Source organism: Oculina patagonica, chromosome 4 (genome assembly GCF_052425735.1).
Source record: "Oculina patagonica isolate OP01 chromosome 4, crgOcupat, whole genome shotgun sequence".
NCBI classification, from domain to species: Eukaryota; Metazoa; Cnidaria; class Anthozoa; order Scleractinia; family Oculinidae; genus Oculina; species Oculina patagonica.
This window is the reverse complement of record NC_135761.1, coordinates 11,034,890-11,058,812: the sequence shown is the minus strand read 5'-3', so window position 1 is coordinate 11,058,812 and position 23,923 is coordinate 11,034,890. Positions and strand designations below refer to the sequence as shown.

General features: G+C 39.1%; 1 protein-coding gene and 2 pseudogenes across 2 annotated transcripts in view; all 3 read right to left on the bottom strand.

Annotated features, from left to right (window-relative positions):
* The window catches only part of LOC144651424 (uncharacterized), a 120,865-nt pseudogene that overhangs the window by 86,993 nt on the left and 9,949 nt on the right, over positions 1-23,923 (bottom strand). The gene's annotated exons all lie outside the window — the stretch shown is intronic.
* On the bottom strand, positions 3,799-5,320 carry LOC144648144 (contactin-associated protein 1-like; annotated as a pseudogene).
* On the bottom strand, positions 8,267-23,554 carry LOC144651560 (uncharacterized). The gene is made up of 13 exons (XM_078511524.1): positions 23,372-23,554; positions 22,829-22,993; positions 22,401-22,514; positions 18,868-18,993; positions 18,643-18,739; positions 16,081-16,299; positions 15,352-15,728; positions 12,710-12,877; positions 11,936-12,046; positions 10,981-11,100; positions 10,581-10,671; positions 10,119-10,493; positions 8,267-9,288 (listed from the first exon to the last, which is right to left on the bottom strand). Exons 1-13 carry the CDS (start codon positions 23,444-23,446, stop codon positions 8,558-8,560), a joined length of 2,769 nt encoding a protein of 922 aa, XP_078367650.1. The 5' UTR covers positions 23,447-23,554; the 3' UTR covers positions 8,267-8,557.

The following is a 23,923-nucleotide window of genomic DNA, read 5'->3' as shown; positions in this document are numbered from 1 at the left end:
GAGTAAGAATTATCACAGCCAATGGTACTTCAAAATACTTATGACTTTGGTTTTTAAGTCAAGAGCACAAGCACCCTGCCCAGTGTGTTATTGCATCTTTTGCCTTTTTAAACATTTCACATACTCAATTCAATAAAGAGCATTACTAAGCACGTAGCATTGCTGGAGATAAAACATATGTTTTAAAGTAGATTTACAGGTCAGGTTATTTATATTCAATTTTAATTCCAACAGCAACACTCTTTCTTACGAAAGGAAGGAAGTACTTATATCAACACTAAAAATACAATAAACTTGCTAAGCAGAAATATAATGTTTCCTCAAGAAAGCATTGTTTTCAACTGGACTTTTGAAGGTCAGGTTAAAATCACCCTGAAGATATCAAGTATAAAATAAGACCTTAAATTTTATCACGAACCGAGTAAAGAATAAGCAGGAACCATTCGAAAATTGTGCCGTCACTGTATCTCATGCTCAGACTTCAAAACTAGGTACCTGTGGTATTTAAAATCAAACGTGGGTGTCCTGTAAGCACAAGTGTGCCCCAATTCACTCACTGATGTAATTGACAATGTATGCAATTGACAATGGCTAAATTTAAATTCGCAGATTGCAGAGGTGACTTTTAAATTTAAGACAGGAGGATTAATTTTTATCCCAAAAGATTACAAGAATATTCTGTTTTGTTTTCCAACTAAATAAAGGGGAGGGCGGTACGCGACCGGCTGGATTCTTTTTTGTTTTTAAACATATTAGGCTTAAAATGAAATGTCTGATTATCTTTCAGTGCTTGAAAGCCAAAAGGCTACCTTAAAGTGGTTTATAAGGGTTTGTAATTCCGTCAAGTTTTATTACGAAATGAGTAAGAATTATCACAGACAATGATAGTTCATAATACTTATGACTTTGATACAAGTACGTTTTTTTTTAAGTAAAAAACACAAGCACCGTGCCCAGTGTGTTATTGTATCTTTTGCCTTTTTAAACATTTCACATAATAGAATTCAATAAAGAATATTTCTAGCCCGTAACTTTGCTGGAGCTAAAAGATCGCTAGTGTTTTAAAGGAGATTAACAGGTCAGGTTATTTATACTCACTTTAATTTTAATTCCAACAGCAACAACTTTTCTCACGAAATGAGCAAAGGATTTACTTTATCACTTAAAATGCAACAAAAGTATGAAAATTCAATAAGATGCATATGGCTGAACCTAAGACTACTTAATGTAAAAGGTTATGCAAGATTTAACAATTATCACGAGCTGAAAGAGGGTCAAGCCTACCCAACTAAATGGCTCATACACTTACACAAGGCTGGGCAGGTTGCAATGTTTACTTACTCTATTATGTATGGCGGGCTGAATCGTGTTCTGGGTCCCGTTATCCATAGAGTGCTATTAAAAAATCCACAGAAGCCTTACACAACGTACACTCTAACGGCGTATGCTAAAAAATATATATGAAAGGCAAAACAGTAAAAGCTAGAAAAATAAATAAATAAATAAATAAATCGTCTTTATTTTACGAGGGTAGCACGTAGTAGTCTTTCGACTAACAAGCCTGTGGCCCTCGGATTCCCGATCGAATTATTTAGAAGTGTTGAATTTTTGGGGAGGGAGGAAACCGGAGAACCCGGAGAAAAACCCTTGGAGCAAGGACTAGGACCAACAACAAACTCAACGCACATATATACGACGCCGGGTGCGGGAATCGAACCCGGGAAATAAAATTAAAGTGAGTATAAATAACCTGACCTGTTAATCTCCTTTAAAACACTAGCGATCTTTTAGCTCCAGCAAAGTTACGTGCTAGAAATATTCTTTATTGAATTCTATTATGGTGGGAGGCGAGCGCTCTCACCACTGCGCCATCCCTGCTCCCCTATAACTTAAAACCAGTAATCATCCCAAAGCCCCCACAAAAATAGACACATACAAATGAAGAAGATAAGCATATTTTTTAATTCGTCCATATTTAGAGGTTTCAGAAACACCGTTTTCCCAAAGGAATCCTCATATTTCGTCGCACAGTACGGCTCTCATGTATCGAACTACGAGTACCTGTGCTGCAACATCGAAACTGAACCGTCTTAAGATTATAAGTGAACAAGATACGTGTGTCAATTTTCCATTTTAGCTCTAAAATTCAGCCCGATTGCTAAATTTAAACCTGTTATTGGCGTTATTGCCAGCCATAGAAGTTAGAGGTTTTCGAAAAAAAATAGTCCATTTTGTTTAACTTGAATGCGCGCTGATTTTACCTTTTAGGTAATGAGAATTATTATGAAAATACTTATACAGCATACCTAACTCGCTTGTTTTAGTCTTTGATCATCCTCCGAGACCCAGGGACAGTTAGTGGGGCGAGGGAAACGCGAAAATGCGGGTAGCAAATAGCGCGAAACTGCGAGGGAAAAAATCAGCATATAAAATTTGTATTGACTGAAAGTGCCCCTGGGGAAAGAGTCTTACCAGACCAGTTCAAAAAGCTCTCTGAATACTGCCTCCTGATTGGGCAGAAAAATCTTTTGTATTTCCTTTGTATTATTCTGCCCAATCGGCGACCAGCCTGACTACAGTCCTTTTGGAGTGTTCTCCAGTTCGCTCGCCATATCTGTCTTGCTTGTTCGCCAAGAATTTGCTCGGGAAGGAAAAGTTTCGGCTAGTGCCTCCTCAACTTGGATGTGAAGTGTCGGGAAAATTTTGTCTTCGGGAAATATGACCGTCATTTGAGTGCTACAATTGGTGCTGCACGCATTACACGCGCGCGTAGCTAATCGGTCGATCGACGGAAAAATTTTACAAAATGTAAGGTCTTGAAAGTTTGTTTGGAAATAGTTTATCTTTAGATCTTTAGCTTAATGTAACTTAAAACACATTATTATTTTAATTTATTACTATGATATTCAAAGTTATCTTTCTTATTACTATCTTTTCTTTAATATAGATAAGGTATTACCCTTTTGTAACTTTATTGATTTATTTTTTCTTCTTCATTTTCTTCTTACCTCCCGCCTCTAATAACTAGGCTAATTGCGGGAGGTGAAAAATATTGTAAATAATATGATTGTTTAGAAAAACTTTTTGTTGTTGTTGTTGTTGTAGTTTCGCTTCCAGCTGCGATCGATCTTCTATTATCTCACCTATAAAAAACGTGGGAATCGCTGCTGCACGCCTTGCACGCGTAGCTAGACGGCCGCTTGACACATCTGTCGGGCTTGTTCATAAAAAACTACTCTTGTTTGGAAAAGTTTCGCGATAAGCTGTCATTGATCTTCCCAGAAAATATCATTACAGCAGTGCAACTAGCATATCGCACACAAACTTTTAAAACTCGCAAACAGCATGCAAGTGTTACGATAGGGGCACTTTCAGTCAATACAACTTTTATATGCTGATTTTTCCCTCGCCTTTTCGCGCTATTTTCTACCCGCATTTTCGCGTTTTCCTCGCCCCACTAACTGCCCCTGGGTCTCCGAGGATGGTCTTTGATCAACTAGTTACATAAGTATTGAATATGTTTACTTATTCTTCCTAGGAGCAGGGATGGCGCAGTGGTGAGAGCGCTCGCCTCCCACCATTGTGGCCTGGGTTCGATTCCGGCCCGGTGCCATATGTGGGTTGAGTTTGTTGTTGGTTCTCGCCTTGCTCCGAGGGTTTTTCTCCGGGTTCTCCGGTATTCCAAATTCCAATTCGACCTGGACAGAGGACCCGCATGAAAACCAGCAAGCGCTGATGTGGCTTCCTCTCTAAATATAGCAATTTTATTTTTTTAAGCCTTGTGACGAAATCAATCAATCAATCAATCGGCCGTTATTATACTGGATGAACGTCGCAAGGCGGGAATCCATTATAGTTTAAACTAGCTCAATGGAGACTGGTTTATGCTAAAGCTGTTTACGAAGATGTCCATTATGGCATGTAAACCCTTGTTTATTTTAATAAATCTATTTGAAAAGAACATGCAAACGAGCCAACACTATCCTACACACACCCACTACCTTGCGTTTGCGTTCGCCTTATCCCACGCACTTTTTATCTTGCTCGCACTTTCGACGATCTTAAGAGAAATTAGAAGGTCTGTGAACAGAATATCGTCGATCAAACAAACTGTCATCATTATCATTGTTGTTATCACTACAAATACGAAGCTCCCCTTGATTTTCAGTTAAAGGGTTTTAAATTAGTATTTGGAGAGAATACATAAAGATGTCAACGTTTACGCTATACCATAGCATTTCAGTTTTCCCAGTGTGTGATAACCTTGCTCGCTGCTATGGCCTGTATTGCTAAACCGCAGCTGTTTAACCGGAAGATGTTTCTTGTCAGTGAGGAGACCGCTGTCTTCACGCCATACATAATCATTCTTATCACAGTTACAACCTTGACTGGGGTTTGCACATGAGTTGGTCATCCCGCATGCGCACTTACCACTGCCAGGTGATGCTCCGCCTCAGTACGTCATTTTAGTAGAATCACGTGACACCCACCAGGCATTTCCGATAATCGATGAACCATAACACTCGTACTTGATAAACTGTTCGCAGTGAGAGGAGACTCTGGTGAGACTTGCCAGCTGAGACAGACTCGCTCCTGTGTAGTGGATGTCACGTGAGTAACTACCCGCAGCTTCATATCCCTGCACGTGCGTTCTGCTTTCACTGTCGTGACTTATCACTGTCACGCCAACTTCATTCTTGTCATTCATGTCGCAGTAAACTGTAAATGGTGCTAGGCCTCCAGCGCCGTCTGGATCAATGACGTAATTTCCGCTTACGCTGCTGACGTTTTTTCTTATCACAGAACAGGAAGTCATAATAAATGGAGAATTGATTTTGACTTTGGCTTCTATTGTTGACAGAGCATTAGTCGCTCTACAGGTGTAAGATCCTTCGTGAGATTTTTTGATGTTTGCAATAAGCAGTGTTCCATTCAGTAGAACATTGGATTCTACAGGAAGTGAAGACTTACCATCCTTTGTCCAAGCGATTGTAGTCCTCAGGTCACTTTCTGCCACACACGGCAGATGAACAGTTGAACCCATCACAGGAGTCACCTTTTGAGGAGGACGGACTTTGAAGCGCAAAGGAGAAAATATCATGACATGAGCAGTGTTTGTAGCTGATCCCAGAATGTTCTCTGCGTTACAGATGTATATTCCAGCGTCCTTTCTTGTCACACTGTAGATTGTCAGGGTTCCACTCATCACTTCAGTTCTGTTTTCAGGCAAACTACCAACTGACTTGGACCACGTGACACTGGGAAGCGGCTGACCAGTAGTAGTGCAGGCGATGGTGACGTTTTGTTTCTCTTCAGCCATCAATCGATTGGATGACAATAAAGTTGAGGAGCAACTGTCGAGAAAAAGAGAACTGTATTTCTTTGACCATGCAAAACGTGACAAAAATACAAGATTTTATCATGCACATTGGATATTATAAAAACGAAATTATAGTTATTTCGCATTTATATTTTATTAATCTATATATAGCCTGCCTATAGCCCATCTTCGGTAGATGCCTTCCGATGTATATTTCATGTGGCGAAACTTTATCGTACAAAACAATTACCGTGGGTTGACCTGCATTTTTTTAGTGATCAACAGACCGGAAGCTAAGCGATGAATTCACCTTGGACCACGTGACTTTTGGACTTGGGTTGCCATCCACTGTATATTTCAAGATGACTTTCATTGACTGTCATTCCAGCAGGACGCTGCAGCAAAGATGGAGCCGAGAAGGACTGGCCCGGTTCACCTTCGACGCCTTTCATACCCGGCGGGCCTCTAGGTCCCACGGGAATAGGGGCCCCCGGTATCCCAACGTCCCCCTTTATGTCCTTCGTTCCTTGAGCTCCTACTGGCCCGTGTTTACCAGGAAGTCCGGTTGACCCGGGTCTCCCTGGGGGACCTGGTCTCCCTCGGGTTCTCGGTCTTCCTCGTCGTCCCGTGTTACCTTTTGGTCCTGCACGGCAAAGCGTGTGATCTTTAGCACAGACTTAGTTTTGCAGCAGACGGAGTTCTTGTTTGATCAATACTTGTACTTCGGAAGCTGTCAGGGTTGATTCCTGTTTTGAATCATCGGACGAAGAGCGTTTCTGTCTTGAGAATGTCTCCTGTCCATCTAAAAAATTTAAACCAGTTATTCATAGAAATTCACCCCGGGCATCCGTAACATGCTGTCAGCCTCCTTATTTCGTTTTCATTCGTGTTGGTAAAAAATGTAACTAAAAATAAATGACTTGAGGGTTAAGAGAAGACAAAGACTGCAAAGACTGCAAAGAAGGCGCGCCACATGATAACATGGCGAATCTTAGCTTTGATCCCTTGCCAATGGCGGCCTGCAGCTTTAACTTGCTATCTGCCGTAATTTTGTTGTACTTTTCGAAGGATTTCTGTCTCCATGTTATCACAGAATGTTACTGAGTGTGATATCAGTCGATGATGTTCTTGTATTCTGAGTTCCACGTGAATTAGCGCGATACAACACAAAACAGACAACAGCAAGCCTGACGCGGAACACAAGCTGTTCAGTGTTTGTCTTCTGTTCGTCCGCTTCTCTTCTTTATCTTGTTTCATCGTTACACTGTCGTTACGGCTCCTATCAGAAACTTGTGATTCCAAACTGATACTAAGATTAAGCTGGATTAAGGAATTTTTTCTACACTGTGAGCAAGGAAGACAGACAGAAAGCTGTTTTGTCTGAGTTTTACCGACGAATATGTAACATGAACCTTGACCTCAACCACGTTAACCCATGTGAATTAAAAATCTTGACTTGTTTGTGCTTGGTATGGTGATAGAGTATCACAGGAAGCATATTACGTACTTATCGCACTTGGGGTCAGATTTATTTACCACAGCAGGCATGCAAGAATATTTCTCTGGGCTGGTGAGGTGGTGTACATGTGCAGGGGAGGGGAGGGGGAAGATTTTATTGGGAATGAAAGTTTTGTAAAAGATCATTGTATCAGCGTGAAGTAAATTAATAATTAAAGGAAGATTTTAACATCCTTTTGTAATTGAACAGTTCAGCCAGGGATTATTGCCGAATCCCAACCTTCTTCTGATCGAACCACTTAAATTTCCCCCCGAAGTTGGCATAAATGACCATGAAATTAAAGCAACATTTACATTTTCTTCCCTGGCCGGGACACCAACAGGAAAGTTTTCGTGGGCTCGGAAATGATTTTTACACACGCCACCAGAGGGGAATAACTGATTAGAGAAATTTTAAGAATCAGTGCTGGAATGTTCATAGTCCTTTATTATTATTGTTCATGATGCCTTGTATTCTCATTCGAATGTTTATAAACAACAATCCCGAGAGAGGGGAAGGGCAAGCATTATCAAAGCGATGGCGGGTTAGTGGTCAGCTTTTAGTTGAGGGTCTCAATGGGATTAACTATTTACCGTAAGACCGGCCAAAAACTTAGGTGCTAGGCGTAAAAATTTAAACATATTAACCCTTATCCGTACAAAATGTTAACTTTAAAAGTGTCTAGCAACGAGAGACCACGAAAGTGAGAGTATTAAAATCTCTTGTGAAGATGTTTCTGTCTTGCCTTATATGTTTGTCGGTAAAGAGAAAGGCCCAGTCTGGGCTGCGAAATATCCCAGAATGGTCCAAAGGCCTTAAAATTATATGTTTACAATGATAAACATTGATTTTCAACTCTGTTAAATTAATCAATGGAAATTAACTTTTATCACGTATGTTAACCGTAAAGAAAACAAATGAACCCCCCAAATGGGCGGTTAACCAGTGACCAGTGACTTGAAGTTGATGGGCTTAAAAATTCTTCTCTTTATAAGTCTTTATATTTATTTTATCTTTTTTCAGAAATTCTGGGTGTGGGGGCTAAAGCTCCCCCCCCCCTCCCTCTTAGCCCCCCGACTTCGCCATCCCTGTGTAAACACGGATCAGACTCGCTTCACTTTTGTGTCATTACATTGTTTTAGAAACTCGTGATCTCCACTCAATGTCAAGTCTATATGACACTTGACAAAACTCTAAAATTTGGGTTTAAACTGCTGCAAGTCTTAACAAAAGTTATAACTAGTTTCAGTCATAAGTAAGATTACATATAAGCGATCACCGAAACTGTTTCAATGTTGTTAAGTAATTCTGTAACAGTAAACGGATGCACAATAAAGAAAATAAAACAAATTGATCAATGCGTCTCTCATTTTATTACTTCATTTTTGCCTGGTTACACTACAGTTGTTCACGAAGCTGTCACAGTGACTCTTCACATTTGTCACTAGATGGCGCAGAGTTCCTACGTTTAACAATCTGAAGACAAAGTGAACAGTTTTTAAACAAATTAACCCTTAACTTCTTATCCTCACTTGCTTTTCTTATCGTTTTGCTACTACGAATTGGTTTCCCGAACTTTCATTTCTTGTAATACGTACATTCCTACATAGAAAGCTGACCTAGTGATTATTGCAAATAATGTGCTTGGCCATACATTTTCACACAACTGAAAATTATTATAATAAAGCTAAGTCGGTTGTGTTTAATTTGTTTAGAGACATACATCTACATAACAGTGTTTACGCTATGCCATAGCACTTCAGTTTTCCCAGTGTGTGGTAACCTTGCTCGCTGCTATGGCCTGTATCTCCAAACCGCAGCTGTTTAACCGGAAGATGTGTCTTGTCAGTGAGGAGACCGCTGTCTTCACGCCATACCGCGTCATTCTTATCACAGTTACAACCATGACTGGGATCTGCACATGAGTTGGTCATCCCGCATGCGCACTTACCACTGCCAGGTGATGCTCCGCCCCAGTACGTTTGCTTAGTAGAATCACGTGACACCCACCAAGCGTATCCCCCGTAGATCACTGAATCATAACACTCGTACTTGATAAACTGTTCACAGTGTGAGGAGACTCTGGTGAGACTAGCAAGCTGGGACAAACTCGCTCCTATGTAATGAATGTCACGAGAGTAACAACCAGCATTTTCACATCCCTGCACGTGCGTTCTGCTCTCGCTATCGTGACTTATCACTGTCACGCCAACTCCACTCTTGTCACTCATGTCACAGTAAACTGTAAATGGTGCCAGACCTCCAGCGCCATCTGGATCAATTACGTAATTTCCGCTTATCCTGCTGACGTATTGTCTTATCACAGAACAGGAATAATTACTTTTAGGACCGCATTCAAAGCCATCTCCAACAAAACCTTGGTTGCACTTGCACGAATACGATCCACGTTTATTTGTACAATTGGCATGCTGATGACACTCATTTGTCTGTCTTTCGCATTCATTTAGGTCTGTTGAACAGACAAATGAATATATTTAAACAAAGGTTAACGATTAATGTAATGTGATCAAAGTTGCGTGTTTATATTTAATGGTGCTGAGGCTACAAACGAGTAAAAAAATAATATGATAATAGTAATTTTTTCTACTGATTGTCATCCATTTCCTTCAAAGTAAGTAGAGAGAATTTGGTCTTAGATCAAGACAATGTCAACTGACAGTCTATCAACTTGTTGATGATTTGCTTAATTCTTATCATCAGTCTGTTTTAGTTGTATGGAGAAATTAGGGAAATTTGAAATCAAAGGAAAAAAAAATTCTGCAAACTGTTCCTAGACACATTCCAACGTTCTGTCAAGTGAGACATAAAAACCTAATGGCAAACATGGTCTTCTAAGGTTTCTTTCTCTTTAGACGTGGAAAAAGCTACTTTAAGCGAATTAAGGAAGAATTTTCAAGACTCAAAGACGTGTGACAGTGCAAGTTAAGCTGTAGGTCTCCTAACAGGAAATTAAAACAAATACTTCGCGTGCAACAATACAAACTTGTATATTTCCTATATGCAAAATTTCAGAGTAGCAAGACCGCCATTCGGTCCTTTCCCGTAGTCGTAAATGCTTCATCCGACAACGTTAATTGAAATATCTGTACGTAATTATTGGGCAGTTGTAGATAGTTTCAGCCATCCACGCTTCTTAAATCAATAGCCTTTGCATGGCTTATTTCGTTTTTTTATACTGATCAAAAATGTTTTCTATTACAGCCTTGTCTTTATTTTAACCCTACGTTCTTCCGAAACACAAACAAAAACAATGTGATAAAGCACTGATTGACATCTTACCTTTCTTACAAGTGTACTGATGACAATCGCTGCATCTCACGTCATTCCACTCGTAGCTGTGTTGCACACCAAGTGCGTGAACACAATCTTCTTCCCTGTAATTATTTGGCTGATTGTGAGCCCAAGCCGTAAAGTTTCCTTCTCCTCGATCCGCCCAAGTGAAGTTGCCTTCCATAAATCGATCATTCAACCCCAGCCAAGACTTTGCACCATTGTGTCGATGCTGCAAGTACACATTCTCTTCATTGCTGCTGACATCAACAAGGACGGAGTCTTCTTGTCGACATTTTTGCAATGCTGTGGTCCAGTTGGCACATGTTTGACTTGTAAAGTAGCAGAAGCCATTAAAATAGTCCCATCCAGGATCACAGATATCTGCAAAAAATACTGTTTCCTTAAATAGATGGAAAGGAACTATATCAAGTAAACCGGTACAAAGTAAAAAATGTAGTATTTACTGACCTGTTAGGACCACATAGCTAACTGATACAGGATCATATCTTGTCTCGTACAATTCCTTGACACAGGCTCTGAATCCAGAGGCGTTCATGTTCTGCAAATGTATAAAGATAACACTCGGTGATTGCTGCAACTACTACTGCTATTACCACTACCACACCAAAACCACTGCCACTGCCACTACTTGCTGCTGCTACTACTGTTACTTCTATTACTACTACACAGGTGCTCTCCTCGATGTCTGTTAGGTGAGTTGGGTAAACTGAGACATTATCGAGGAGATAACAAAACATTACAAAAAATAACTTGTTTTTTTAAAGTGACATTCCAAAAATATTAATATCGACCGCTTTATTCTTAATCGTTTGTAAGTGTACAATGTAGTATTGAAACAGAGTTTTACCTCAATCCACGTCGTGATACCGTTATGTACTGGTGCCGAGTTTCCACTTGCTGTTGTGCTGTGATTAGCTGATACAAGAACTGATGGTGTTGTATTATAACTTTGTGTAAACTGCACAAACTGTATTATGAAACAAAAAATAATACTTTTCATTGCATTGTTGACTTTTATCTTTGCTCATTTGACTCTTCTGGTATCACGGAAGGAAAATTTGCGTTTTCGTTCCAAGTGAAATTTTGTGCAAACCATCAATGGTAACCCCAATAAAGTATATATTTTCTGAAAGCTTATTGAATAAAGATTGTATTATTGCATTTTGTTTTGATCATATAGACCATAATAAGCAACATAAGCATTTTGTTTGCAATTATGTATTCTCAAATAAACCTAATGTTGTACAACATCATAATAAAGCCTAAACTTTTATGTGGAATTTGATATACATATATTGGTCTAAAAAAGCTGTCTCAGATTTTTCTTCACATGCTCCATTATTTTTTTATAAATTTTTAAACTTTAAAATGGCGTTCGTAAATGTGTTCTCAAATAAACCTAACGTTGAGCAACATCATAAATGCAAACAAAATGCTGACGTTGTTTATTATGGTCTATATGATCAAAACAAAATCAAACATTACAATTGCTATTCAGTAAGCTTTCAGAAAATATATACTTTGTTGGGGTTACCATTGAAGGGTTGGCACACAATTTAACTTGAAAGGAAACGCCAATTTTCCTTCCGTGATTCCTTAACTGTACATATGTGCACCCTTATAAGGGAAAGCCTTGTTAAATATTTAGGCAAGGAATTATTTCTGAGGACTACAGTGTACATGTTCTAATCAGAGATCTAGAATCATGCGTAGTCCGAATACGAACACTAATGAACTCTTTTTTCTCTACCCTCAACTCAACTGATTGATTTTTTTGTCATGCACTTCGTCTGTAAACTTACCTCGCAGTAAGCGTTGTTATTTTCATCTGTTGGTGGGTTGGTGTTTGGAAACTTTACAGAGCCATGTTCAGTGAAGAGCGGCTTGTGTAGTTTACAAAACGCCAACCAGTTCTGTAATACAATTTCATGGATGTGGTTTGAATTAAAAGAGGTCCATTGTAACAGTTTCTGGATTCCCTCTCGTCATAATAATGGAGTTGGCAACTAAAGTTGACCTGAACACGATGACGGCGGGAGGTATTGCCATGTAATCATTATTACAAGCAAGATGGTCTATCCTGGCCCTAAAAGCCTGACGTTTTTTCTAAATACCAAAAAGTGCTGTTACACCTAAGCCTGATTGTTCAAAGCACCATTGACTTAATCCTGGATTCGCTCGAATTTTGATTTTACGCAGTTAAGTACCTTCTCAGTGAGATTTTCTGTTTGTATTTTCTGTTCTTCAATTCTGAATTTGATTTATTTCAAACTATAATTTAAAGACAATAGCCATGCAAAACACTTTCACACAAGCTTTTAAATCGTAAATAAAAGCGAGTTGAGATATTCTGGATCTACGGGGGTCATTCTAGATTAGTTTAAAAATAAAAACATGTGTTTATTTAGTTCAATGCGGTGAGCAACAACGTTTGTGCAAGAGGGAGGTCAGAATGACGGTCGGTTGTTTAATTTTTGCAATTTTGTAACGGGTTGTAGGTGGGTAAATGGTTAAACTTTCTCTTCACGTATAACTTTACTAAACGTTTGGTCGTGTTATTTTTTTAAAGTACGTACCACACTAATATCTTCATGCTTTCCATCAAAGTTTTGTAATTCTCGGAGACAGACTTTAAATGAGTCCTTGGTTACATCCTCTGTCCAGATCAGCGCGGCATCATACTCCTTACCAGTCCTCAGATGTTCTGATGTCACGAGAACTACAGGCTCCTCCTTAAATTTGTCCTGTATTTAGACACCATTATGTGAAAAATTAGAACAAAAGTATGAGACAAATTAAATTCCACATTACATGTTTGTTGATACAAAACTTCATTCTAAGCTGAAATTGGCCAACAAATATTTACATCTCTACTTTTCCATCCCTTTGACCCTCCTCCCCCCCCCCCCCCCCCCCCCCCCCCTCTTTTTCATAAGTCGAAAACAACCGCTGGCAAATGATCTCCGAAAGAAAATCTCAGAAAAATTCATCACAATAGACCATTTGCATTATGACGTAAAAGCGCAAAGACTTCTGGTAGTTGTAGTTATGTTCGCGGGAAATTTTGAATCGTCATCAAGCCCGCCTGCCCAAGAAAATCGTGATGGAGGTAAAGAAAAATACTCTCACCGAAGAAGACGTCCCTGGGGCGACATTTAAAGCGCAAAAAGCAACCTCTCAGTATAAAACCAAGTCCGTTAAAATAAAATAAAAGTTATGCAAGAAATTTTATATTTTCTGGGTTGCATTTTTTAGTGAAGTTTCAACGAGTGTTTCCTCCACTCGAGTCCGCGCGGTTATTTAATTAAATTCCTAAAAACTTTTGCTTGCCAGGTATTTTCAAATAATATACGAAGACGCAATATTTTACCCTTTCTAAACATGGGGGAGTACAGTACATGATGTCTTCACTCGTAAAAATCTTTGAGGCTCACCTTTCAAGTCTCACAAGTAATCGTTCATCAACAAGATTATGGAAATAAAATTATATTTGCTCGCACGGCCCTCGCTCGGATTGAAACCACAGCTGTCACAACTGCTACTCGACGCGTTGACATTTCCAGCACAAAAACAAGAAAACTTCTTTGGTAAAGAATATAAATTTGACGAAAACAGAAATGCAATATTAAGATAAAAAACAAATAATCTGTATTCATCTGGACAGGGTAGTTTTGATTGATCAGCTTAAAACTGTTTATGATTGATCCTTCATGATTCATCGATGAAGCTCGATTGAACGAGGAAAATTATTCGACTCGTTTCTCTGTCTCACTGTCCCGCCAAATAATCATGATATATGGTAAATTTTCTAAGCTTTTCAGTGAAGAATTTATTCACCTGCGATCGATGGAAGCGATCGTTTGTTGAACGTCTGCAAATAGATGATGAACAAAGTCAATCTTTGCCTTGCTTTCACTTGATTCCACACAAATTTAGTTATATCCTAGACTCGTCCTTTCAAGCAATCTGTTTCCAGTGCGCGATGTTTAAAAGCTGTGATATTAGGCTAAAATTATTTACGAAGAGAAGTTGTCGGCCGCGATGAATGAATTTCAACCAAGTCAACTCCGCCGCACAACGTACATATTAAACTTGCTTGAACACGAACAACAATTGTTTGTCTGTCTTGGTTAAAACACAGAACTCAGTCATTTTTCATTCCAAAGCTATCACCCTGTTTTCTATATTTTTGACAGGTAACTGAAAAAATAAATGTATAGACAAATTTCGAAGCGACAAGAGCGTAAACTTAGCAGCTCAACTTCACATCAAAATAAAAGTCCTGGATGTCCACCTTCACGCTTGGCTGCCCTTAGCCAATCATAAGGCAGAAATGTTTTTTCCCGCGAAACTAACTACAACTACCAGAAGACATTGCGCTTTTACGTCATAATGCAAATGGTCTATTATTCAAATTTTCTAAAAGAACTTCAGATTTCAAGTAGTTCAGGTTAGATCGCTTATAGAGTATCAAAAGGACTACAGGCGTGAGCTAGGGCTGCCTACTCTTACCTCTGCTATTCTTAGAAGTTTTAGACTGGGTGACGTAAACAACATTTGAAAGACCTAGGCAAATTCGGTGGACGACGATCTGGAGACTAGCTATAGAGGACCTTGACTTTGCTGATGACATATATTTGCATACTATCGCAAACGCTCCACGATGCCAATAGCCAAATGGAGCGACTGAACACCGCTACACAAAGAGCAGGCCACAAGATCCATCCTGGCAAAACCAGAGTGATGCGAATCAATGCCACCCAAAAGAGGGGTTAACCTTGAACAGTTGTACATTGAAGAGGTTGAAGAGTTTACCTACCTCGGCAGCGCGGTGGAGACAAAAGAGAAGAAAGAAAGCAAAGCATGTTTAAGCTAGTATGGAGAAGCAAAGCCCTGCGAGCCGCAAATAAAATTAGAATTCTCAATACCAACCTAAAAGGCACACTGAGGAACATAGCACGCCATGCGATGGATTGGAAACAGGAAAGCACACGTAAACGTGAAAAAAACAGAAATAAAATGGCGTAGAAGCATCCAGAAAGACCTGATATGAAGATCAACATGACTTGGTGAGAAGCCAAACGAGCTGCTCGAGACCGTCAGGGTTAGAAGTAAAAAGCAATTGTGGACTCCCAATGCCACCCATGGGACAAGAAGGACTAGATGTGTTGAATCCCTAAGCAAACGAGCGATGCCTGGAATTTTTATTGTCACCAACCTTGGGAAAAGTCACATTTGCACAATTTGTTCCAGACCACCATTTCTTCATCTTAATTTCTCCCGTCATTCCTTTCAGCGGTGCTCCCTGATACGCCAGCCAACCAACAGTCGCAAATGGATTAAAGTTCTTTCTCTTTCTCCCAGATTGCATTGCACAAACTGTGAAATTCTTCGTATTGATATTTTCAGTCCAGGAAGTTATGGCGTCGTGCACAGTTTCAGAATCGTTCAGATTCATGTGATTGACTGTTATCTGTACATGAACTTGCTTGTCCGGATAAAACCGATATGGCGAAAAAGCAACCTTCTGGCAGCTTGAATCTGACCAAAATGGAACACGAAGAAGTTCCACTCGACCACGCTCAAGTGGAAAACCTGTAAAAAAAAAAAATTGAAATTAATTTTCTGGCTTATTGTGACAGTAAAATGACAAATATCGTAAGAAACAGTCAACAGTGATAAAGTTTCCAGTATCTTATAGTCGAGTGAGTTTCCAACGTAATGGATTTTGTAACGTTATCACCCTTTTAGGGGGAGACCCCATTCAATTTATCGTCCAACCTCACGTATGGAGTGCTGCTCCAGTACACTCTTACTACACATGTTATATGTAGATGTAGGGCGCATGGAATGACCTCTCAATTTTGTTGTAACAATAGAATACTTAGAGTACCTACTGTGTACTTTTGTAATTGAATGAAAGCCTGGCATAGGGACCCTGACTTACCCTCGCAGCTTCCTGGGTGGTACACAAGATTATTCTCAAGTCCTCTACAGTAGTTCAACTCGTGCCAGCATTTGTTGTCGTATGTTGTACCATTCGCGGTGCACACTGGGTCCTGATAGGAAGGACAGTCTTCATAACACACACAGCGAGCCTCATGGGCGCTGTAAGTTTTACAAACGCCAAATCTAGGACAATGCACGCCCAGACATGGATCGAGATCTATAAAACAAAAGGGTATAAGAGTTAGTCTTACAGGCGGCAAATGATAGACAACGCATGTCAAGAGAGAGGCATTCATGGGTGGTTTTCTGCATAGGACTTCCACACGACAAATATTAAATAAATATTAAACGAAATTTATTTTTTTATATATTTCTATTGTACATTACTGATATTTTAACCGTGATAAAACAAAGATTTCATTCATTCATTCATTCATTTATTAAGATCTAGAAAACAAAAGAGTGTTTTGGAATTGGATTTAGTTCAGTTGCGAGAGAAGTGATGACCTTTTATATTTGGCGCATTTGACCCAAAATTAATGGAAGAGCTCGAGCTCGAGCGATTGCTAGGTCATTAATTGTGTTGTGTTGTTTTGTAAGGTACTTTACCCTCACAGTGCCCTTCACCATCCAGGAGTACGGGGTTCCAGTTATCTCTTAAAGCAACCGGACTGAATGATGGGAATAATATTTGATGGATTAGCTTTTCCTCCATGGAAATGAAGTTATACTCCTAGCCGCTTCTTGGCAGTGAAAACCGGAATTACGCACGGCCAGTTGTGGGTCACTTTGCTCGTGAAAACTTTCCTTTGTGGTTAATACTTTCACAACATTCAGCTGAGGTCAGCTGAGCCAAACCGAAAAATCGTTTCAAGAACGAAATTTTACAAAAACTGATCATGATACCATGCTAAAGTTAAAAAAACCCCGCAGTTTACGTTTTTCATAGATCAAATGTTCGAAGTAAAGTAAAGCTGTTTGAAGGGATAATTGATTTCCGGTTCTCCAATATAATTAAAATTGGTTTTCACTCATTCTTGATAATAGTAACAACCAATACTATGGTCGAACGGTTTGTTTTTATATGTAACTCAATAATAATGGATTTCCTTCATAAGTAGGTAGGTAAAGTCTGCATACGAGCCTAGTGGCCCATCAGGCCGAATCTTATATATCCCGGTTTCCGTAGTATGAAGCAACTAGGAGCACAGGGAGCAGAGGAACCAAATTTGACCTTTGTAAATATTAAAATGTTCGATCTATTTCGTAGCGCTTCTCCCGCCCTGGTTGCTGGTTATCTGATCATTTTGTTTACGCGACGGTTAAACCAGCGGGAATCTTGTTGCGCTTGGCGAAGCCCCAGGCTCAATGACCGTGGGCGCCACAAGTTTCGAGCAAGGTTTCAAGTTCAAAGCGTCGGTTTGTTTCTTCACAAGTGTGAATAAAATCTTAACAAGAGTTAGATTTCAAAGCGTGCGTTCGCGTCTTCGCAAGTGTGACTAAAAGTTTCGAGCAAGGTTTCGAGTTCAAAGCGTCGGTTTGTTTCTTCACAAGTCTGAATAAAATCTTAACAAGAGTTTGAGTTCAAAGCGTGAGTTCGCGTCTTTGCAAGTGTGACTGAAAGTTTCGAGCAAGGTTTCGAGTTCAAAGCGTCGCTTTGTTTCTTCACAAGTGTGAATAAGATCTTAACAAGAGTTTGAGTTCAAAACGTGAGTTCGCGTCTTCGCAAGAAGAAGGTCTCATTTTGAAACGTTGGTTCGCGTCTTTATAAGTATGAATAATAAGTTATGCGTGGTTTAATTTCACGTTCATAGCGTTGGTTAGTTTCAGGCGCGGAAACCTGTCCTGACGAGTACAAATTTGACGCTGCCTACTCCCCCAGTGTAGCTAAATTGTCATACCGACAATCTTCCGATTAGTCACGAGCTTTTCCGGTTAGCTTCGACCATGAGTCCCTAAGCGCAACCAAGAACAAAGGGACTATTGTTTAGTGCTTAATCCAAAAAGTTGAAACACAACAATAGACCATTTCTTGATACGAATACTGGACTTGAAGCCCACCCTCAATGACAACGTTGGCAGTGAAAAGCTGTGGCTTTATTAGCTTTCACCTATTGTTATCAGTGTTGTTAATTATTGTTTAGCTCGTTACCAGTACCTCGTTTTTAAGTTTTAAAATCTTTCGCTTTTTGTAACCGTCACTTCTGAAGATGCGTGCTGTAGCATGCGAAACGTCGAGTAAATTTTAGATTCTTTTTACAGACCATGCGTAGTCCATGTGTTATGTTTGTTGCCGCTGTTTGTATTTTATTTCTGGTCAACTAGGAGTATTTCTACTCCCCCTGGATGGGATGCTAGTCTACCGCAGGGCTACCCCCAGCAATAGATTCGCCGGTACCCAGCGTGAAGAGAGGCACCGTGAGAGTAAAGTGTCTTGCCTAAGAACACAACACAGTGACTTCGGCCAGGACTCGAACCCAGACCTCTCGATCCAGAGTGCAGCGCTCTAACCGCTAGGCCGTCGCAGCTCCCATGATGAAGGTAAGTATATAATACTAACCTCCAATCACAACATAGATGACTGAGAGAGGGTCGTGCTTGCTTCCTGTTCCACTCAAATCTTTGACACAAATCCTCATGGATGTGAGTCTAACTTCCTAAAGAGAAGATAAAAATCCTTAAAACTAATCAGGTGATCTGTTAATGCTTTTCACAGGCTCACATTCGAATAAAACAATGTGGACCAAACGCTCATGCATGAATGCGATAAATAGTAATATCTTACCTCCACCCAAGCCGTGATTATGTTATGTTCTGGAGGAATATGTTTTTTCACTTTTCGGTCGTAATAATGATGAACAGACACAAGTACAGCTGGTGGCGCGTAAAAGGTGGTGTTATAGTGAACTTTCTGGAAAAGAAATAAAACAGCCGTTTCAATTAATAAATTACAGCTAAATCTCTCTTAACAGACACCTCTTAAAAAAGGACACCTCCGTAAGACTGACACCTGGTGACGGTCCCTGCGGTTTTTGAGTCATTTTACTGTAACTAAACTCCCTATAAGACGGCAACGTCTATAAGACGGACGAAGACACTTTAAAAACCGTCAGCGGACACTTAAAAGGTGTCAGTTTTCAGTAAATAATTCTTCAAAACTTCTTGTTGACATAAAGCAAAGTTAGTCAGTGCCTTGAGAACGCCAAACTTACTCACCAAAACAACCCGCTATAACGGATTACCTTCTCTGCTGATGTAAATGGGTACAAAATAGGTCGTTTTCTACTTACAGTATTACAGGTTAAATAATCTCTTAACTCTTGCTTCAACAATTGAATACAGTCGTTTCATTACTTTAGTCTTGTTCCAGTTTGCAATGTTTATAGATTAGAAGCCGTGAACGTTTGCTTGAACTCAAGCGAGTACAAACTGACATGTTACAGTACGCAAAATGCATGTACTGCTCACTCTTCAGAAGCAGTTAACTATCGACTGTAATGAGCAAACGAGTCAATTTTCTAATACTTCTTTGTCCCAGTTCGTAGGCTTTGCTTAAGGGACCTGTCATTATTTATTGGGGGGCACTTTATTTGGGGGGAGGGTCACTACTTTTTGAGCGCCAGTTTGAGGAAGGCCATAACTTTGTAAACTGTATTTAGGGGGGGGGGGGGGCTCTGACTTTTTTTAAGCGTAAAACTCCAAGTGTCTCAAATGATTTGAATATCAAGTTCTTAATTTTGAAACTGATGTTTGCCCTTTCTCGTGATGCCCGAACAATGGTGTTGACTAAAGAATTCAGACAATATTCAAATATGGCCAGTAATGAGCTTTAATTTTCTCTTTTCGAAGACTTTATTTTGACTTTGCTTTACCTCTTTGCCTTATTACATATTGTCTTTTGCCCTCGGCAACAGTCAAACAATTTTTTTCAATAGTGCCTATTTTACTAGTAAGTTGCAATAGGTATTGAATGCTTTGTACCTTAAATAACAGGTGTTTATCACTGGTATAAATTGAAAAACTTTTCATTTTTTGACAGTTTTGACTAAATTTCTTGTAATTTTAGAAGACGTAAAATAAACAATTTTCCCTGGGGGAGCATGCCCCCGAACTCCTGTAAACGTCCTTGTGTTGTGTGAAACTGAGCTGTTTGAGTATAGGCTTCTTGGGCCTCACGCTTGAGACTAGGCCTTTCTCGATTATGCTAGCATTTTTTTCGGCATTTTTTGGGAAAACGAGCATTTTTTTTTTCGTTTTTTCTTTAAAAAGAATTGCTAGCATTTTCTGTCATTTTTCATGACTGTGATCCAGATTTCAGCACTCAGAACTCAGAATAATCCTAAAGTTTCACAATTTTGATTACTTAATTTGATTGTTTGCTGTCTGTTTCGACTGTTTGTGCGTTGTGTTACTTGTTTACTTGTGTTTTGTTACTTGTGTGTGTTTTTTTTTTTAATTTTTTTAAAAATATATTTATTTATTTTTTTTTAAATAATTTTTTTTTTTTTATAAACAAACAATTATTAAGTATCACCTGTTGTTGATTTGAGCATATAATGTAAGAGTTTGTACGTTTTGTTTGAAATAAAACAAAGCATTCTTTTTGAATTCAAGTGGCATTTTTTAAAGAAATCAGGCATTATTTTAGCATTTTTTTGGCTTTATGCGAGAATTTCTAGTAGCATTAAATGCCAGTTTTACTAGCATAATCGAGAAAGGCCTACTTGAGACTCAGATGCAATCTTACACTGAAGCAATTATTTCCAGCATGAAATAATCTTTAATTTAACAGTTCATTTTGAAGGCAGGAAGTTAAAGTACACCTAATCAATGATCGTCCCAAAACATATCACTACATTTTAGTTTCATTTTGTTACCTTCTTTTATCCGTTATAAATAGCTCAAAACAACAGTGGTCTAAATGGCGTTCTCGATATGCGAAGGGCTATTTTGTTGCTCAGAATCGCGGAAAACAGATCTAGGAGGAATCGATATACTGCAAAATTTCCTGGGGGAGAATACATGGCCACCCTAGCCTAGAGGGCACGCAGCCTCGCTCATTCTAAAGCCCACCCTTAATTTTGGGCAGTTTCGGCACTGACCAACCCATGGCCAGAAATCGCGGACATTGGAGTCGGCGAATTTTGATGCATCGTACATTAAGCGGTCACGAAAGTTGGTAATAGCCGCTGATTCGAAAGCCTGACTTTGGGCTCATATACATCCGACGATGATACACAAAATGAGGCCCACATAAAGGAATATTTTGTGTAGTAGGGAAACCACTGATCAAATATATTGCACATTAATAAAACTGGAAGGAAAAGAGCTTTCAAACGATGGCTTTTGCAGCAAAATTGGAGCATAGACGGCTGAAATATCGCAGTTCAAAGACAGCGGATTTTTGGATTTCAACGTGGACTGCCGCCTGGTGTTTCATTATGCGATTTTTATGGTTTTTGAAAGCAGAAAGTAGGGCCACGAAAATTGCTTTCAAGACAAAATTTATCGAGTAAACTGTCCGGTCGGTACACTCTTAGAGACGAATTGGGCAAATTCAGATATCGCTCATAGAAGAGAGCTATCACGCTCTGAAATCTCAGATGAGGACTATTAAAAACAGGGTTTTGTGGAGCCCCGATTACAGAAGAACACTGGATACCTGGTACGTAAAATTTTAATCGTGAAAAGGAGAGCGAGTATAAATGTTTTTGAGCAGACGAAACATGCATAGAAGGAACAATGTATTTAAGATTAATGCCGTGATTGGGCAAATAATCAAAAAGTAAAGTAAATTAGTATTTCTGCCATGTAATTATTTATCTCCATACAACGCTTTGTATAGCTTTATGGACATATTGGAACTGAATTTCGCACATGCGCATTGTGCACGTCCGCCAATTCTGGGAATACGGTCATATAATTAACTGAAATATCACAATGAACGGCTTAAAACCGAAGAATAACTCAAAAGAAACACAGAAAGGCCAAAAAGGGGCATGGATGGGCGAGATTAAAACGGTTTGCGTTCGGGTAAACTTGAAAAGCGTAGGTTCGACTTTTTTCAAGTTTACTTTCAAGATTATATTCAAGTTTATTTGTATGAAATTGTCATTTAAAATGCTTGAAAATCATCCTTGTTTGTTATGTAGCCGTGATATTTCCAATAAATGACTTTTGCTCTGCCAATTAAGCTTAATCCTCCAATCAGAATAAGCTTAACCAAATCTTCGCCTCACCTCCATTCCCCTCAATTTTTGTTAAAAGAGAAAAGAACACTTAAGAGGTGATTGACAGGTTCATGTCAAATGAACTCACTTGACAAAAGCCATAGTTGTCTTCAGCTGTTGGCGCTCCGTTGTTGGGAAAAGACGCCTCTCCTACCAGCGTAAAGTTAAAATCAGAACCGTTACCATGAAAAGCAAGCCAGTCCTGCAGAAGTGAAATAAAGAAACAATTGACTGATTGTTTCCGTCAAAAAACGAAGACTTTGGAATGATTTTCAAACACATGCAAATGATCGAAATCTTAAATGTTTGTTAGTAATTTTATCGCCACCTTCTTAGAACATTTCGCTTGATTTCTCTAACTTAAGAGTTTTTTTACATGGAGTGCACCTTTAAATCTCGTTTATGATGTAATGTTTCTTACGTACGTTTTACATGTTCTTATGGTAGTTATATTTTTTATTATAGTGATCCTAAAAAAACACATTTTTTGTTATAAAAGCATCATTCGACCCTCACCACAATTGTGTCTTGGTGCTTTCCATCGAATGGCAGAAATTCTCGAATACAGACCTGGAAACTTCCGGAATTCACGTTCTCCAGCCAAACGTACATGGCATCATCAGGCTTTGTATTACGAGTGTACTTAGCTGAGACAAACACAGAAGGCTTTCCACCAAAGTTCTGTATAATTTCACAAAATTATGTTAGAATTAGAATTTCTTTAAATTTTTTAGTCTCTTGCTTAAAGTTTCTCAGCATAATATACTTATAAAGCAATTCCTTCAAGTGATATTTCGAAGGCATCTTCACCTCGTTTCAAATAAGCAGGAACTTAACTGCACTATCATTAAGATTGAAAGAGAAAATACTGAAATTTCTCTACAGTTTCGTAAACAATGTTACTAGTTTTCTCATATCCTTTCTTTTGGCCAATTTAGTAACGAAAAACAAATAAAACGAGTAAATAACGTCCACTATATTTGATATAAAATCGACCGTTTTTGCCATTTTTGCAGTTTTAGTTTTTGTTTTTAAGCCGAGTAATTCTTGGTGTCTTACCTGTGAAAACGTAACTTTCTCGCATTTGCTTTCTGTTGTCCATATTCCATTAAAAGTAACACTACCATGTGTCATTTGTGGTTGATCTTGGAAAGCCAGCCAGTTGATGATTCCAGTTCCATTTGATCCAATGCCTGACTCACGTGCACACACCACAAATCCACGTGTACTGACGGATTAAACCCACACAGCAGAAGGAGAGTGAACACGTGAAAACTCTTCACCATGGCTTATTGACACGTGAACTTGAACCTAAAGGACATCAAATAAAAATAAAGTATAAGTTTTACTTCTATGACTTAAGGTGCTTCGTCAAGTAGACGCTGTGTTTTTATAAATTTTTAAAGAAAGTTTCAGCAAGGTCTGAATATTCCTTAACCTAAAGCCTATATTAATTGTGCATGTAGCTAAAATAGCTCATATGAAATTAATTGGAGGTGATTTGCACCACAAAGCTCACCTTTCCTGATCCACTGAACGTATTAGGGAATGCAACAGTTGTGCAGAGTGGCAAACGACAATGCTGTGAAGGCAAACATCCACTGCTGCAGA

Coding starts and splice junctions, on each gene's coding strand:
- LOC144651560 (XM_078511524.1), bottom strand. CDS start 23,446: ATGACACATGGTAGTGTTACTTTTAATGGAATATGGACAACAGAAAGC. Junction 22,994..23,371: donor AGAAAGTTACGTTTTCACAG/GTAAGACACCAA, acceptor GAAATTATACAG/AACTTTGGTGGAAAGCCTTC. Junction 22,515..22,828: donor AGCACCAAGACACAATTGTG/GTGAGGGTCGAA, acceptor TCACTTCTGCAG/GACTGGCTTGCTTTTCATGG.